Genomic DNA, 19914 nt, shown 5'->3' on the forward strand with positions numbered 1-19914 from the left:
CAAACACTGATATAAAGCATAAAAGCAATGATAAACAACTTTGAGATGACATATTAAGTGGAGGCAATGATTTAATAGAATGATTAACAGAAATATCACACTATAATAATGAAGCAAAACATGCTTGGATCTACTTGTCATTCAGTAAGGCATGTACTCCTCTCTTAAAGAGAGAAATGTTGGTAGCCTGTCTAATCTCATAAGGTATTTGATTCCAAATTTTTGGACCATTTGAGACAACAGTACTTGTTTTGTGCAGTTGGTAATTATGCTTATTTCTAGTATTATAACTGTGAATATCCTTAAGACTCTTAAACATAGCATCAAATGATTTTGGTAACATACCTTGGGTATACTTATACATAAAATAGACAACTCTTTCTTGTACATATCAAATATATCAAGAACATTGTATTTATCAAAAAGTGGTCTTGAATGGCTTAAATACGGACTATGAGATATTATTCTTAAAGCTCTTTTTTGTAGCTTAAATAATTTGTTCAGATATGCCTTGTTTGCATTTCCCCAAAGTAAAATACCGTAATTAAAATAGGGTACAACTAGTGAACAGTAAAGGTTATACAAAGTTTGTTCGGGTAAATAATGCTTCACCTTGTTCAAAACGCCAATATTTCGAGAAGACACATTACAAATATTAACAATCTGTTTCTTCCAAGAAAGATTTTCATCAATAGTTAATTAGACCCAGGAATTTGGCTTCTTTAACACAAGCCAGTTTACAACCATCTAAAGATATTACAATATTATTGTCATTGATTTCCTTGGTTTTGGACACAGTACCTAAAAACATGAGATTTGTCTTTTTTGCATTGAATGAAAGTTTGTTAGCTTTGAACCAGTTAATTACCTCCCTCAGCTCATTATTAATTACATTACAGAGTTCATTAATATTTTCATGTGAGTAGAAAACAGTGGTATCATCAGCGAATAAAATAAATGATAGTAATTCTGATGTGTGAGCGATGTCATTCATATAGATGATGAAAAGCAGAGGACCCAATATTGATCCTTGTGGAACGCCACATAAAATCGGTTCATAAGATGAGACTTCTGAATTGTATGACGCATATTGTTTTCTCTCAGAAAGATAATTTGAAAACCATTGAGATGTTACTCCTCTAAAACCGTAGTGTTCCAGTTTGCTTATCAAAATATTATGATTTATGGTGTCAAATGCTTTTGACAGGTCCATAAAAATACCAGCTGTGTGTTTCTTTTCACTACTTGCATTTTCAATGTCACATACAAAATCCAAAACTGCCATATATGTGGAATGGTTGCTTCTAAAGCCATACTGCTTATCATACAAAACATTGAACTTATTTAAAAATCAATACATCTATTATACACAATCCGTTCAAGCAATTTAGAAAAACATGGTAACACTGAAACTGGTCTGTAGTTACCAAACATTTCAGGGTAGTCTTTTTTGTATATTGGAACTACCTTTGCCATTTTTAAATCATCTGGCACAACACCTGTGTTTAAAGAGATTTAAAATCCTTTGCAGTGGATATGCAATTTCATTCGCAACTCTTTTAACAATATCGGATCCTATACCATCGTGACCTGGACTTTTTCTACTACCCAAAGTTGCAATAATTTTCAGAATTTCTTCTTCAGTGGTTGGTTTAAAGAAACATGTAGAACTATTTGCATTTTTTAGATAATCACAAAAATCTTTACCAGTATGGCTTATACTTTGTGCTAGTTTGGGTCCAATATTTGAAAATACTCATTGAACTTATCAGCAATTATCTTAGGATTTGTTATTGTTTCCCCATTACTTACAAATTTTTGAGACATGTTACGCCTTTTACTTCTCAATATATTGTTGAGAATCTTCCAAGTATTTCTCATACTGTACCTTTCTCTTTCAAGCAATGAAGAAAAATAATGACGTTTTGCCAGTCGGAGTAAAGATGTTAGCTTACTACGATATGATTTATATTTAGAAATGTTCTCCTCTGTTGGTTTTTTGATTGATTTCTTGTACAATATATTCTTTCTACGAATTGATTTTACTAACCCTTTAAAGTGTTCTTAAAGTGTATGTAGCTGGGAGGAAAAGCCGATGATCAGTTGAAAATTTTGACCTTTCATATTGAAGATATGGATTTTTTTTCCAAAAAGACCTAATTTTTTTCTGGTGTTTTGGGTACTGTACTGTACTTAGTTGGGTGATCTAGAGCAATTCCGTGACCGTGGAGAGCGAAGGTTCGTTTCTCAGTGGATTTGTCTTCTATGAAGGTTAATAAACAAATTTAGCGGGGGTGCCCCTCGCGAAAGTGTGGGCGGAATCCGTGAGAGCCCGAAATCCAAAAGTCGGCCATTTAAAAAATTATTTTTTCAATGGTTTGGCCTACAATGCTGTTCAGTATATGTTTTCTGGGGTTTTTTGGGTCGAGGAATTCATATCTGATGTCAATTTTATGATATGACTAACTTTTGATCGTCAAATCCAAGATGGCCGCCGATTTACAGCTCAGAAAGGTTAAATTGTCACATTTATCGTATAGCCTTTATAATAGGCTCTAATTAAAGTTCTCATCGTGCCAAGTTGAGTGATTGACTCTAAAAACTCCCAGTAATAATGATTTGACCTATTTCTGACCTTCAAATCCAAGATGGCCGCCGATTTTCAGCTCAGTAAGGTCAAATTTTCACATTTGTCGTCGAGCCTTCATAATAGGCTCTAATTTAAGCTCTCAACATGCCGAGTTGAGTGATGGACACTAAAAACTACAAGTAATAATGATTTGACCTGTTTTTTACCTTCAAATCCAAGATGGCCGCCGATTTTCAGCTGGGAAAGGTAAAAATTTCAAATGCGTCGTATAGCCTTCATAATAATTATACTCTAATTAGAGCTCTGAGTAGTCGTAGAGTCTTCATAATAGCCTCTAATGAATACCCATTCTGGCACACACATACACCCCTGAACACCTACATATACATATATATTCACATTTGAATGAGCTTAGTCTATATTGGTTTCAGGTCTACGTGTGTTTTGCTCTGCACCCTATCAACAATGAATGAATACAGCATCAAAGATATTTATATATATTAGAATGAAACATTATCCTATGAGACTAGTGCATAGATCACCTATAACACTGCTTGCTTGTTACCTACAGCAAAATCATCCCCTAACAATGTCTACTGAGATGTGGCGCAAGCCGTATCTATAAGTCGCCTGATACTATCGTCCAAGGTAAACATGGTAAATAGGAGAGTTTACAAACAAAAACGAAAAACTGGTCAGGACCTGACAAATATGGTGATTTTTACAACATTTCTTCAAGGTAATATGGGTCTAGAAGTCATTACATGCATCACATGTTACATTATATCTCAATCTCATCTTCAGACAAGCTTGAAAAGGCTCAATGTTCAAGTAAACCACCAAGTTCTGAAAGTGATGATGAGACAGAGGGCCATTGGCACCCAAGCGCCCAGCGTTCATCTGTGCGTGGACCTCTCCACAAAAAAAAACTAAATGTGTATGGCGCATGCAGGGTGTGGACCACGGAGTAAGCTGTTCATAATCAACACACACTCAGCATAGCGCTCTTTTAAGAGCCACACAGTCCTCGTAAAAGATGGGGAGCTGAAGGATCGTCTATTACAGCTTGTTGAGTCCACGTCAGCACTGTATGTCAGATGCTTTCGCAAATTGATATCATGTACTACCATGCCTGCTTCGCGTCCACACCATGACCTGAATGCGCCATACACATTTCGTTTTGTCGTGGAGAGGCCCACACACACAGATGAGCGCGGGTGCTTGGTTGCCAATGGCCCCTCTGTCCCCTGGTGGTTGACTTGGACACTGAGCAATATCACTTTCTTTGATTTTGCGCGCATTGTCAGGTCTTTTCAAGCTTGTCTGAAGAATAACATGTCTGATAAGCATGCAATGACTTCTAGTCCCACATTTCCATGAAGTAGTATATTGTAAACATAACCAAAGTTGTTAAGTCCTGACTAGTATTTGGTTTTTTGTCTCGCCTGATAAGGCAGGAGACTATATAATCTCTTTTCCGTATGTATGTGTGTGGGGTGTGTATGTGTGGGGCGTGTGTGTGTATGTGACAAATTTGGTTAAAGTTTTGGTTAAAGTTTGCCTTCCGCCTATTTTCTCGGAGATTAGGAGTCGCACGTTCCTCAAACTTGGTGGGTGGGTGCATCTTGACACGAGACAGAACTGGTTTGTATTGGTTAGTGGGTCAAGGTCACTGAGGTCATCTAGGGGTCATCTGAGGTCAAATTAGTAAAAACTGTCGTATGGCCATGAAACTTGGTGGGTGCGGTCAATATTCAAAGCCAAATTTTTGGAAGGTCATTTCAAGGTCACCAGGGGTCATCTGAGGTCAAATTAGTAAAAACTGTCGTATGGCCATGAAACTTGGTGGGTGCAGTCAAGATTTAAAGCCAAATTTTTGGAAGGTCATTTCAAGGTCACCAGGGGTCATCTGAGGTCAAATTAGTAAAAACTGTCGTATGGGCATGAAACTTGGAGGGTACAGTCAACATTTAAAGCCAAATTTTTGGAAGGTCATTTCTAGGTCACCAGAGGTCATCTGAGGTCACATTAGTCAAAACCGTTGTATGGGCATAAAACTTGGTGGGTACAGTCAACATTTAAAGCCAAATTTTTGAAAGGTCATTTCAAGGTCACCAGGGGTCATCTGAGGTCAAATTAGTAAAAACCGTTGTATGGGCATGAAACTTGGTGGGTACAGTCAACATTTAAAGCCAATTTTTTGGAAGGTCATTTCAAGGTCACCAGAGGTCATCTGAGGTCAAATTAGTAAAAACTGTCGTATGGCCATGAAACTTGGTGGGTACAATCAACATCTAAAGCCAAATTTTTAGAAGGTCATTTCAGGGTCACCAGGGGTCATCTGAGGTCAAATGAGTAAAAACTGTTGTATGGGCACTTGATGCAGGAATTCCAAATAATTATAATTAACATTCACTTTTTTCCGTATCGCCATAACACTTCCATTACAAGGTTCATCGCATAAGCAGGCAATTACAAAAGCAAGCGGTCGCGAAAGCAGGCGAGACTCGTGGTTCGAGAACCGCCTTGTGTTTGATTCAACTCCGTACAATTATATATACTGAATATCCTCCGCTCTGAGAACCATTTTGTGATGCCTCGTTGTATAAGATAAAAAGACACACAGAGTGCTCCAGGGCACTCCGCTACAAAACGAAATGTGTATGGCGCATTCAGGGTGTGGACACGAAGCACCCGACTAAAGCGCGGAGTATAAGCTGTTCAGAATCAACACACACTACTCAGTATGGCGCTCCTTTAAGCGCCACGCATTCCTCATAGAAGATGGGGAGCTAAGGGATCGTCTTACACAGCCTCTCGAGTCAGCACTGTCGGATCCTTTTGCAAATGATATCATGTACCAACAAGTCTGTTGCTTGAAGCACGTCAAATCACACACAATTAGAGTTAGATGGTGTAATGCATCTTCAGAATGTGTGTCTCGCAGAGCCAAGAAATTTGTTCTTTAGACATGTGGATGGATTCGATCCTTCACCGAGCACGAGATCCGTTCACGAGGCCCTCTTATTCCCTCTGTTACTTCTTCTGTTACATTGCCTGTCATAGTATCGATCTTGGCGTGCGTCAGTGTAGAAGCGATAACAATGGCTGGCTTGCTGTCTGCAATCTCCTGCGGGCAGGTTGCTGATGCTTCAAAGATCATTAGAGTCCAGTGATCTTGAAGTCAGCATAGTTGATGCAGACACGACTCTTGTGTAGAGTTCCACCAGATCTTTACTCCTCGTCATACAAGGGACATTGATGCCCAGGTTGATAACAGTGGTGGTGATCTATTCAGTGCTGTGATCATGAGGCCCGACTGAATATGGAATGGTTGAGATCGGCAGTTTTCTCTTAGGCTGTTTTAGCCAAGTCGACAGCTTTACTCACAACTCACAGAGCTCTTCGTCTTCTTCAAGATGATCGATATGAAGTGGCCAGGCGACAGTAGATCTGTCTTTGATCTTCTGAGACAGCCGCCGTGACAGCTGCTCATTACTGATACCAAGTGATGAAATGGCAGCCTCAGTGTCATCACCTCTTCCCCCAGTATCATAGACCCACTCACTCTTGTTCTTCTCTTGTCTCTTGATACTCATTAATAAGCATTGAGTAGGTCCTTGAGATTGGACGATTTTACAGCACCCACTGCATAGCCATAGTCACTATGCATAGCATAGTCATGCGTTTGTAGTCTGCTATAAAGAGGGGCTGCAGTGAATGGATCCTGTGCTCAGTGAAGATGATCGAATCCATGTGTCGAAAGAACAAATTCTTTACCTCTGCGAAACGATTCCTCAGCTCCCCATCTTTTACGAGGACTCTGTGGCTCTTAAAGGAGCGCCATGCTGAGTGTGTGTTGCTTATGAACAGCTTACCCGTGGTCTATTCGGGTGCTTCAGATCCACACCCTGCATGCACCATATAGTTTTTTCGTGGAGAGTTCCACGCACAGATGAACGCGGGCGCTTGGGTGCCAATGGTCCCCGTCTCATCATCAATTTCATAAATTGGTGGTTTACTTGAACACTGAGCGTTTACAAGCTTGTCTGAAGATGTTATTGAGATATAATGTAACATGTGATGCATGTAATGACTTCCAGACCCATATTACCTTGAAGAGATGTAAGTTGTAAAAATCACCATATTTGTCAAGTTCTGACAAGGTTTTTCGTTTTTGTTTGTAAACTCTCCCATTTACCATGTTTACCTTGGACGATAGTATCAGACGAATTAGGCCCTACACGGCTTCAGTAGACATCGTTAGGGGATGATTTTGCTGTAGGTAACAAGCAAGCAGTGTTGTAGGTGATCTATGCACAAGTCTCATAGAATATGTTTCTTTCTAAATGTTAATAAATAATATCTTTGATGCTGCATTCATTCATTATTGATAGGGTACTGAGCAAAACACACGTAGACCGGAAACCAATATAGACTAAACTCATTCAAATAATGTGAATATATATGTATGTGCGGGTGTGTGTGTGTGTGCCAGAATGGGGTATTCATTAGAGGCTATTATGAAGACTCTCGACTACTCAGAGCTCTAATTAGAGTATATTATGAAGGCTATACTGACAATTTGAAATTTTTACCTTTCTCAGCTGAGAATCGGCGGCCATCTTGGATTTGAAAGTCAAAAACAGGTCAAATCATTATTACTTGTAGTTTTTAGTGTCCATCACTCAACTCGGCATGTTGAGAGCTTGAATTAGAGCCTATTATGAAGGTTCTACGACAAATGTGAAAATTTGACCTTTCTGAGCTGAAAATCGGCGGCCATCTTGGATTTGAAGGTCAAAAATAGGTCAAATCATTATCACTGGTAGTTTTTAGAGACAATCACTCAAGTTGGCATGATGAGAACTTTAATTAGATCCTATTATGAAGGCTATAGGACAAATGTGACAATTTAACCTTTCTGAGCTGTAAATCGGCGGCCATCTTGGATTTGAAGGTCAAAAGTTGGTCATATCATAAAATCGACATCAGATATGTATTCCTCGACCCAAAAAACCTCAGAAAACATATACTGAACAGCATTGTAGGCCAAACCATTGAAAAAATAATTTTTAAATGGCCAACGGCGCCATTTTGGATTTCGGGCTCTCACATATTCCGCCCACACTTTCGCGAGGGCACCCCGCTAAATTTTTTATTAACCTTCATAGAAGACAGATCCACTGAGAAACGAACCTTCGCTCTCCACGGTCACGGAATTGCTCTAGATCACCCAACTAACTGTACTTCGAGTACTGTTAAATAGCAAAAATATCAATTTTTAATCATTTGCCATAAAATGTGTATTACATTGCGAATTTCAAGAAATCAAAATTATTTGATATCAGAAGGACATTCTTGGTATTCAGAATGCAATTTGATATGTCTGGTGTGCTCCAATGTCCCACAATAAATACTCTCCAAACGTTCATACCCCATCCCTTAAGTGGTTTTGCTTTAAACATGTTCAGGGGCCAATGACACATAGGATGTTTTTCCTGCCCAACGATGTCATATAACTTGCCTCTTCAAGTGATATCACTCTAATTGAATATAATTATTGGGCAGGAAAACCCTCCTATTATGTGTCATTGGCCCTTGAACATGTTTAAAGCAAAACCTCCTGTGTAACCTCTTGGCAGTTTTGTTTTAAACATGTTCAGGGCACAAACACATACAAGGTTTTTCCTGTCCAACAACGATATGAACATCTCAATGTACTATTGTGCCGCGATGCGTAAATTTTTCAGATATTCCCAATTTTTCAGGTGAATTGTGCTCCCTCCAGATATGCTTCAAATTGTCCAATTTTTGCCAGGTTACTTATTTCATGTGTAAGCCAGTTTTTATAACCAGCCAAAAATCATATCGTCGTTGGGCAGGAAAAACCTCCTATGTGCTTGCGGCCCCTGAAAATGTTTAAAACCAAACTGGCAACAGGTTACAAAGGAGGAGGTTTTGCTTTAAACATGTTCAGGGGCCAATGATGCACACCTCACCTAGATTTCAAATGGAGTCATCACCCCTGCATCACCCATTCAGTTTTGAAATTCACACTCCCTGTGTGGAAGATTAAGGTCATATCTTCCATGGGTGTATAGATTCCATAGGGGTGTGGAAGATTCATGTCTTCCATATAGGGGTGTATATATTTAAACTGGAATTAGGGGTTCATTCATAGGATTGAGGGCATAAACAGAGATCATGCCCGAAATCCTATGAATGAACCCCGTTCATACATATCCAACATTCTTAGCAATTCAATACAGATGAAAATAATAAGGGTTTACAAGTTTAAATAACATTTCCATACCGTTTTCCTTTATAAATTGGAAGAAAATGAGTAGGCCTACTTGCATGAAGCAGCTCGGCTCATGAGGTCAACGGCCGGTAGTCAACGCGTGATTACGCGTCATCTTTTGCGCTCGGCGTGAGATGGGCGCGGTGACATTAAAGACCAAAAAAAAAGGGCCCAATTCCAATCAGAAACTTCGTTATATTGTGAGTATGTATGAATAGACCATTATCATTTATACTAATACAAAGCCTGAATGGTTTCTTTTTTTCAGGCCAGGGATTTAGTCCTGTTAATGAGGTGGAGAAATCTCCTGAAAGAGAGAGTAAGTATCATAATTCAGTTTAATTTTTCAATTCAACCAGCCTGTGATATGTGTGACCCAATCATAGTGTAGTATTTGTATAAACACAGGCCACAAATGCGGGTCTTTAAAGCCATAATGTGTGATTTGCTCCACAGCAACGCCCTCAATTTTTTTTGAATTTCTACTTTTTGCACCATTGTAATGGCCATTGGTGTACATAAATACCCTGTGAAAGACTAAAGCCTGAAGTGCTTTAATTACAGTAGAATTTAACATTTGTAATAAAACTGGGTCTCCCCGGTTTGATTCTGAGCTCACCGATCGAGTGCTGAATAAATACATCGCCTGCTTGTGTATATTGAATCAGTAGTTAGTTAATACACGCATTGTAGGCGCTGGAATGAAATACCAATTTTCTTTGTTTGGCCTCGTTTGTTTGGCCTCAGGCTCATTTGTTTGGCGTGAAATGAAAAAGGGACAATGCGATCAGTAAGCCATCAGTGAAAACTAACATTTAATCTATTTTTTATGCAAATCACACATTATTGCTAATATCCCAAACTTGACTGCAAAACAAATGTCTAAAATGGCGGTAATTAATGACAATAATAATGTTGCACCATCTGTTTTACAGTTAGACCAAAAAAGAAACTGTTTGATTGCCCTCCAGTGGGATTTTTGGGGGTGGGTCGGTCGGTTGGAAATTTTTCTTTTTTAATGACTCTCTACTGTATAGGCCTGTAGGAATTGACATTGGTTGTGTGGAAATTAGATAAATCAATATTTCAGACCTTCAATACACAATATACACCATAGAAATGGATTCAATTAAAATGACTGTATACTTATAATGAGACACAATTAATTGGAAACATTGATGCAGGAATGGATATTATAAATGTTAAAATGAGTTTACATTAATGATTTTCTTCTTAAGAAAATGTTATTGGCCAATTTAGCTTTGAAATGAAATTTACACACAGAAAAAGTAATAAAATTTATTTTTGCTTGAGAGCTCATGCTCCCTTGAAAAATTCCCTCTGCCCAAAACAAACCTCTCCAATTTCATCCAATGACCTCAAAACAGATAGCATGCAGTTATTATTATCCAATTAAATTAGTTAACTTAAAGGAATTTTTAAAATGTTAATTAAGCCAAGACACATGCAAAACACATGTAAATTTGACTGAAGATTTATATTAGCAAAAAATGAAATTTGATTGCTACAAAGTTGAATTTTTTTTGCCTAAATGATGCTTGTTTTGTTTGATTTTGCTTTTTTACCGACAAATGGAGGAGGAACACCATTGGGCTATTCCATTTAAAATCCACACTACCCCTGTGGAAGATTTAGTTAAAGTCTGCATCAGAGGGAGTATCAATTTTGAATAGAATAGACAATTTGGTAACTTCCACTCCACTCACTCCAGTTGCGGAAGATATAGGTAAAGCCATAATACAGGGGGAGTACATGTATGGGTTTCAAAATGATTACCTTTGGCCTGGGACCTCTGGCCAATTATATTTGAAAACATACTCCCCCTGTAGAAGATACAATGTATTCCAAAATCTTCCACAGGGGTTGTGCGGATTTCAACTAGTACTTGCATATGGTGTGTAACCATAGTGTTATGCATGAGACAATTCCTAGTTGGGACTCTTTGGGTGTAAACTCTTTGGTTAAAGACACATTCAGTGATCCCAGCAAAAGTGTAAAAAAAATGAAATTGTTTATAAATTGCTTAAAAGTGAAGGATAAGTCATTCAAATTGTCATTTGGTATTTTTGAAATTAAAAATTTTGCAAACAAAAAACAACGAAGAAAACGGCAGTAATGATGAAGTTGAAGCCCCATTCAAATACATGTAGCTATATTTTATATACCTCAGTATATAAATTACAGATTCATGTAAATGCCTTATTTTACCTTAAATTCATGGCTTTTGGCTTAACCTCTAGCAGGCTATGTTAGCACATCTATGACAATCACAAAGGAACCAAAATTTTGAATTTTTCTGGATGAGCAAATCACTGAATTGGCCTTTAACCCCATGAGAACTACCTGCCGATTGGCAAAAAAGAAGTTTTCATTATCAATTGGACCAATCAGCAACATTGTTAGAACAATTTCATCAAGGCAAAAAAATTGGGGTGAATTATTTGCAAAGCTCCATTCTGATGGGTGATTAAAGTGAAGATATCATGTAATTGACCAATCAGAGGCAATGTTAGATTGGCAGGTAGGTGCTGAGGGGGTTAAAACATCCAGTAATTGCCCCTTTAATATTCATAACCTTGCATGTGTATGTCCCATAGAAGAGTGTGTGCAAAATTTGTTACTTCAGCCCTTGACCATTATATAATTGAAGACAAAAGATAAAAAGACTAGTTTGCGTCTGACGTCACTGTCAATCAAATTCTCTACGATCCTTGATTGGTTAATTAGCGCGTAAAAGGAAGGTCGATTTATCTGGTGCTGATCGGAGAAAAGGAATGGCAGCGAATGACTTTTACAAGGCAAAAAGCAACTTTTCTAGGCATTGTTGTCATGGTGCCTTTGCCAAAGAAAATTTCCTAGTATAAAGACCTAACTGTTGAGATAGTTTGTATGTTTGAACTTGCAAAATTAACAATAAGGCGCCCGGTTTTACCGCCGTGTTTTGCAACTCATATCATCACGACACTTGTAAACAAACCGTGCTCGACTTTGATTGACAGATGACGTCAGACGTAAACTAGTCTTTCTATCTTTGTCTTTCATTATAGTAAGACAAATTAGCCTCCAAAATGATTGTTTAATTATAGCTAATCCTTCAGGGGGATCTGAGGAAACAACACCAGCACCAGGTGAAAAAGGTCATGGTACCAATGATGAAGATGACGCACCAGAACGAGGTAAGAAATATAAGTTTTTTAAAAAGACCTTTAGGTCCAATTTCTCGAAATTTGGTTAGTGGTCAGACTTCCTAAGCCAGTAGGCTAGCCCTACCAATGTGTATCCGTTTTATTGATTAATCTTTCTAGGTAGGCCTATATGGTGTGAAATTTTAAGCACTAGTATAGGACTAATGGGGCTTATGGCTGACGGCTTAGGAAGCCTGACCACTTGCCATGCTTCGAGAAACCGGCCCTTGGTGATTGAAATACAAGTTAGCTCAATCAATTAGGTGTTTGACTCACACCGTCATCATCCCTATATGTTCGTGTTAAAAATTGCCGTGGTAGTACGATAAATCCTCACGTTTTTCAACAACTACGCATGGTGATTTTGTTTGAGATAGGCCGTGCGACTCAGGCTATGCATACAATTTGAGATTTTGAGAGCCGCCACACTGTTTCTATTCTATGTTTTACGATTTTCGCATGATCAGTATATGGCTGGCCGTAACCGCCTAACGTGGAGCTGCTACGGCGTAGCTTACTTTTAAACCGGCGAGCTAAATTGACCAATCATGTTAGATCTTTTCATTACGCGGAGCCAGTTGATGCATCATCGTTCCAGAGAGAAAAACTCTTGCCAAAATTAATGTTTACTATGTGGATTTTAAATGAATCGAATGTAAATAAACCACCAACAGTTGTACAGGATCAATACCATTGTTTGATTAGTGTATAGTCAATGTTACCTTGCATGCATGTGCCATGTGTGTGGCGTGTTTGTTTGTTTGTCTACTGTGTCAGGCCAGGATCACTGACACCCACGGTACTGATACTGTCATACTATCACGGTGATCATATTGTTGAATGTTGTTGACTTTAAAATAATCATGATGCAGTCATGTCTACAGTAGAATTCACCACGACCTTTGAAGGACTTAAACCCCATTAAAAGCTATTAAACCAAGATAACACTCAATGAAAACAGCTCAACTATGTTACATCAGATCTTCTCTGGTTAAATACACATGCACTTGTGTCTGTTTTACCTGTGCAATGAACAATGAGCTGGTATTATAGTTTCAGTTGGGTGAATGATTATAAAGCGAACGCAAGGTAACAATACTGTCTGGGCTTTTGTTTACGAAATGAGACAATAGTCGGCTTATTGTTAACCAGCGTTCTTGAAAATGAGAAGCATAATGGTTTGCAGACTTAACACGGTTTAGAAATAATTTGTTCATATTTTTTGGTGTTATCTGTCGTTTACATATCCTTCCTAAAACACAAAAGTACCAATATTTCCAAACACCTAAATTAGCTAAAAATTTAGGAAATGTTACAAAACTATATTTTCTAGAATTTCAGAGAATACTTTAAATATTGACTGGTTATTTTTTACACAGTGACGTCATATAGGCAATGGCATAATACTTCTAACATACACTAGGTCACGCGTCAATGGTGAGCGCACTGAGTATTGTGTATAGGAAAACGGGCAGTACCGTAACTACAGTAGGTATGGCCTACTACTAGTATATAAAGTAAATCCGAACTGGTTTGCTGAAGGTCGAATTCGCAGAGCCACGCCCAAGCAAGATGTACAAATCAGCTCCGGCGATACACTGCAGATCGCAGAATTGTGTGCATGGTTTACCACCACTCTGCCTAGCTATATAGTTGTGTACAATACTGTATGAGTTTCTTGTGAGTGCATGTCCATCTTAATAATAAGTCGGTTCGTACTTTTCATAAATTACTTTTTGAATCATAACTATCGTGAGTTCGTGACCGAGGATATCTTGCAACTACGTGAAGCTCGTCTGGCAAATTCTTAATGACTAAATTCGCTTCACGTAATGAGTAAGTCGTACTTGATTGGTCAGTTTTACCTCTGAGTAATGAAAAACTCTAACATGATTGGTCAATTTGGCTCCACGGAACAAAAAGTCCGCTACGCGTAGCAGCTCCACGTTGTAGCGGTTGCGGCCTACCATATCAGTATCCCATATGATATTTCTATTGTAAGAAAATTTTATTTGTTGTCATGTAAATCACAGGTTTCGTTTAAATGTACTAACTGGAAATTAAATGTACTAATTAGTGAGGACCGGTATTTTGCTGTGGATATGTTTAACTGCAATTTTGATGTAAAACATTTGAAATCCTGGGTAAAAATTTTGATAATATTTAACTCTTTGAGAAAATTATTTTATAAAGGAATGCTGGTAAAACCAGGTGCAATACAATGTACATTATTGACACACTATCACGCTCTTTATCTTCGTCAATAATAGAATAATCGATTTCAATCGAATTGAATGCATGAGTTTGTAGTTGACTACTGAGCGACCTAAGCGATCGATTGCTAGCCAATCAGATAGAACTCCTTTTCTTGCGTTCAGTGAAATACCACTCGCCTGTCGCTCACTACCACTCGCCCGTCGCTCACCAACGGAGTATTAAATTTATATTTATCGTATAGGACGTCGACGGTGTGTGACTATCAAGCTGTTCCCATTCTAAATATGTATACTTTTATATAGCAACAATTTAGAAGTTATGAGACCCCAAAGTTTCCATAATTTCAGGGTTAAGACCACCCTTAAAGTACACTACAATCATGTAAAAATTGAAATTTTGAAAAAAAGTAAGGGCCTCCTCCTCAGCAAATGTTACAATATTGCTTGAATAAACTGGACTCAAAAAGAAACAATTTTTCACAAGGTCATATCTTAAAATCCTGCCCATAAAAATGAACCAAAATTGCACACAGGATTACTTCAATACTCCACTCTAAACACTGGTCAGTAACCAAACAGTTGTCCAACTGACACAACAGCAAATTGCACTGACCTGGAACAGCTTCCTGTGCCTCATTTACAGCCCAATAATTGGCACCCAACACAAGAAATCTGTGAGAAAGTGGAATAGTGTGGAACAAGACCTTTATTTTGAAGAAAGTGTGTGAAAAGCAGAAGCAGTCCTGTTCCACACTATTCCACTTACTCTTTGGAAATAATCACCTGTGTAAGGATCTCATACGAATTCTCACAGATTTCTATTGTTGGGTGCCAATTATTCGCCTGTGAATGTGGTCCAGGAAGCTTTTTTGTGTCAGTGCATTTTGCTGTTGTGTCAGTTGGACAACTGCTTGGTTACTGACATGTTTTTAGAGTAGAGTATTAAAGTAATCCTGTGTGTAATTTTGGTTCATTTTTATAGACAGGATTTTAAGACATGACCTTGTGAAAAATTTATAAGTTTCTTTTGAGCCCAGTTTAAATGAATCCAAATGTGTTGTCCTCTTTAATTCTCTCACCGCAGGTTTTGACTGCAGACAACAAGTTTCAAATATTATTTTAAAAATTTAAAAATTTCAGAATTGTATATTTTTATGGCCATATTTGGAATCGGCAATAAAAATACATTAAAATGAGTACAAACAAGCATTGGTCCAGTGGTTCTTGAGATAGCCCTTGATATTTTGAGAAAATATCTCAACACTTAATTGGACTTTTTATGTTGAAGTCTGTGGCTAACACAATGAGCATTAAGATCAAATATATCTTATTATTTAGGATCTAGCATGATCCACTTCAAACTTAGTATGGTGATAGGAGATGGTAGTCTAATGTGCTGTATAGTTTTGTGTCATGCTATTCGCATATTTATGAATATTAATGAGCTAATTTGCATATTTTGCACAAATTTCCATTAATCCCACTCTCCAGCTTATACGTAGTAACCGATCAACTTCATTATTATGTTTTCAGGGTTATTAGGAGTTAAGAAAGCCTAATAATGATAATATTGGATGGCTTATTTCGCATGATACCATAACATATCGGATTAGTCATACAAATATCGAACTCGCCGTTGGCTCGTCCGATATTTTTATGACTCATCCGATATGTTATGGTATCATGCTCAGCCATCCAATATTATATCAAACTTGGTTTGGTGATTGGACAGGATATTGTGGCCTGATGTGCTGTATAGTTTTGTGTCATGTTATTTGCATATTTATGAATATTAATGAGTTTTTTCCATATTTTGCCTACATTTTGCCTAAATTTTCATTAATCCCGTCTGCACCTTAAACGCAATAACCAATCAACTTCAAACTTGGTTTGGTGATTGGATATGGTGGCTTGATGTGCTGTATAGTTTTGTGTCATATTATTTCCATATTTATGAATATTAATGAGCTGATTTGTATATTTTGCCTACATTTTTACAAATCTACTCTGCAGCTTAAACACAATAACCGATCAACTTCTAACTTGGTATTGTGATAGTATATGGTGGCCTAATGTGCTGTATAGTTTTATGCCGTGTTATTTGCATATTTATGAATATTATTAATGAGCTTATTTGCATATTGTATATTAATTGTATTTACGCACCTGTGTGTGGGGTCCATCTTAATTACGAACCGTGTAATTCTAGTTTCGAAATTAATTAATTTGTATTTGTTTTCTTTTGTGTTTGTGTTTATTTTTGGCAGGTCATGGAGCACCAAAAGGTCATACAGAACCAAGTATGTACACACCACCAACAATTTGACATTAATGTGCTTTGTGTAACTTTTTAACTTTTTATTTTTATAACTTTGCTGTGAAGTTCAGAAGCATGATTTTAAGAAGCATCAATTTTTTTAGTAAAGTTTTGATTAAATGTTCACATGTGAAAAGTTCAAATCTCATTGCAAGCAAACTTGGGTCGTGGGTGTACTATGGGAATCTTCATGTTATGATTTTGTGTCAAATAATATAATTTAAAGGTCATTTCAAGGTCACTGGATGTCATCTGAGGTCAAATTAATAAGTTTGGTTCAGTGAAATATTAATAAAATGTTCTCAGGTGAAAGTTCACATCACATTACAAGCAAACCTCCGGCATATATGGTCATCTTCAACTCGGACTGGGTGGAGGTAAGAATTATGGGGAATTTCAAGGTCAGTGGAGGTCATCTGAGGTCAAATTAATGAAGTTGTGAACAGAAGATCATTCAAAGATCATCAAGGGTTATCTGAGGTCAAATTTGTAAATATTGCTTGATTTTCATAAAACTGGGTACTTCTACTTCAAAAATATGCAATTTTTTCAAGGTCATTCCAAAGTCATCAGGAGTCATCTGAGGTCAACTTAGCAAAAATTGTTGGATTTTCATCAAGCTTGATGATATGGACTTTTATAAGGTCATAAAGGGTAATCTGAGGTCAAATTAGTCAAGAATGTTGGATTTTCATGAAACCTGGTACTTAATACTCCACATCATTTCAGGATCATAAGCGATCATTTGAGGTCAAATTAGTATTATAGTATGATGTTGGATTTTTATGAAACTTGGCTTTATAATGTTCCAATTGATTGCAAAAGCAGGCAAGACTTGTGGTTCAAAAACTGCCTTGTTCTGAGAAATTTCCCTCATTTCTCAAATTCTTTGCACGGTGGCCGAGCAGAACATGCTGCGACTCATAATTGGGAAGGTTGCGGGTTCGAGCCCCAACGATGCCATTGTGTTGTGCCCTTCAGTAAGGCACTTTATCTCGATTACTCTTCTCCACCAGGTGTGTAAATGGGTACCGGCATTCTTAAATGCTCGGAAGGTAACAGACTCGCTGTGGAGGAGGTGTGGCAATCTCCCCACAGAAACATTTCATGGTGGAGTCTGGCCTAATTGCTAATGAAAGAGAGATGGGAACTCTGTCCTGTAAAATACAGGTTCGACTCCTTACCTTTACTTTATTGTCACTCTTTTCATGCGATGGAAGTGCTGCTGCTTTTATGAGATGCATTTCTTGGTCTTCTGATTTTAAAAAAATTGATTTTGGATTGCCATTTTCACTTGTTTTAACCTTGTTTTTTACTGCATAATTTCCCTAATTTATCCCGGTTTAAGCCCGGTTCTCTTTCCAATACATTAAACCTTGACTCCAAAGTATTTGGCAACTGTTTAACCATGATATATGAAAATAACCTTTATGCAAAAGTAATAATTTAGTTGTCTAAAAGAAAGGATCGCCGGTTGCCCCACATTTAACCTGTTTGTGCGATTTTATTTTCTAGAAAAAGGAAGAAGAAGAGGAGGAGGAAAAAAAGTAAGTATCCAAAGTCCATTGATCACTTACCGTATTTACTCTATTAGTTGCCCCCTCTAATAAACACCCCTCAGTGGCGTGTGCAGAGGGGGGCAGGGGGTCCCGCCCCCACTTTTGTTGGTCATTCGGGAAATAAGTCATTTCCCCGAAATGACTGATTTCATCCAAGCACCTTACACTCCTAATCAGACTCCATTCGGGGGAACTGAACAACCTGGCCCCCCACTTTCAATGTGCTGCATGCCACTGACACCCCTACCAAAATTAAAATGTTAAAAAAATTGTGAAATTTCCATGATATGCTATCTTGTGTTAGTAAGCTTACCACTGTTCACACACGATCGGTAATTGCCAAAAATGACATTGCAAATCGGAAGTCATTGATCTTAAGTTCATAGTTATTTTAGCTTACCTAACAAAATTTTCAGAAATTATTGTTGTAAAAAAGACCTAATAAACACCCCCTCTTTTGAAAATGTCGCACAGCCCACCTCTAGTGATGGCCCTGTATAATAGGTACTTGGGAAGTGAAACTGTGTAAAGCTATAAAAATGGGTGGTTGTATTCAAATGAGTAAAACTTGACTTTGCTGTCAGTTATTGGAACAATTCTTCTTCTTTTTTTTTTTTAGACGTGTAAAGTTTGCTCTTTCCAATTGTATTTTTATTTTTAGCAGATTCCGTACAGATCTCTAGTTACAGCCCCTCAAACATGAGTATACTTCTTTTTGACTCAGCCTGTAGTACCCCTGTGAATGTCAAGTTTGCAACTTGGATACTTAGCCCGCATTCCTGAGCAAGCTGTTTCCGTGACATAATGCAACACACCGGAGGCTCATTACAATCATCACAGCCACCATGCATTTGGTGGGGTATTTGAGTAGGCCCAGCCATAGCATGGCAGATGCAATATTTCATTGTGATGAACAGAGAAGAAAACAAGTTCAGCTTTTACCCCAATATTGTTCAATGTACAATATTCTTAGAATACGAGGGGGTATCAAAAAGTTTTAGAAATCGACCAGAAGTGAAAGAGCTATATCAATGAAATTTTGTCAGTGCAATCACTGGTCCTTATGTACACTATGGTGCAAAAATGGTCTCATAAGTATGTTTACTTTTTTACAGGAGCTATAGATGTCACTACCTGCCTATGTAACCGCATAACCAGCAAAATGGAGAAATTTGAGGCATGCAGCATGATTAAGTTCCATTTTAAGGGTTACAGTGCCCAGAAAATCTGTGATGAAATAAAAATTCCTTTTCCAAAAAGCGACAGTGACATATCACAATCACCACCGAAGATAACTTTCGTTTCATCATCAATTTTCTAGGCACTGCAGCCCTTCAAAAGCAGGATCTTAATAATGCTGCTGGCCTCAATTTTCTCAATCTTGCAGTTTATGCGCAGTAACTGGGGCAGCAGGTTATTGGCATCTAGTGCCACCTGTAAAAAAAGTAAACATACCTATGAGACCATTTGTGGACCATAATGTACATAAGGACCAGTGATTGCACTGACAAAATTTCATTGATATAGCTCTTTCACTTCTGGGCGATTTCTAAAACTTTTTGATACCCCCTCAGTATATAACACAACACATAGCTATTTGAACTCAACAAAACCCAAACAATGCAAAGATTGTTATTAATTTCACGATGTTGATGACAGGAGATACAGCGTGCATAAACGCCTTCATCAAAAATTATTTTTATTATTTGTTATTCTCTAATC

The 19914-nt window shown here is 37.7% G+C and overlaps 1 protein-coding gene across 1 annotated transcript in view; it reads left to right on the plus strand.

Annotated features, from left to right (window-relative positions):
- The window catches only part of LOC140140469 (uncharacterized), a 32438-nt gene extending 15796 nt beyond the window's left edge, over positions 1 to 16642 (plus strand). The window contains exons 9-11 of the mRNA XM_072162229.1: positions 9163 to 9213; positions 12002 to 12091; positions 16584 to 16642. Coding sequence (XP_072018330.1) covers positions 9163 to 9213; positions 12002 to 12091; positions 16584 to 16642 — 200 coding nt within the window. The remainder of the gene's footprint in view (positions 1 to 9162; positions 9214 to 12001; positions 12092 to 16583) is intronic.
- Positions 16643 to 19914: the final 3272 nt, after the last annotated feature.

This window comes from Amphiura filiformis, chromosome 19 (genome assembly GCF_039555335.1).
Source record: "Amphiura filiformis chromosome 19, Afil_fr2py, whole genome shotgun sequence".
NCBI classification, from domain to species: Eukaryota; Metazoa; Echinodermata; class Ophiuroidea; order Amphilepidida; family Amphiuridae; genus Amphiura; species Amphiura filiformis.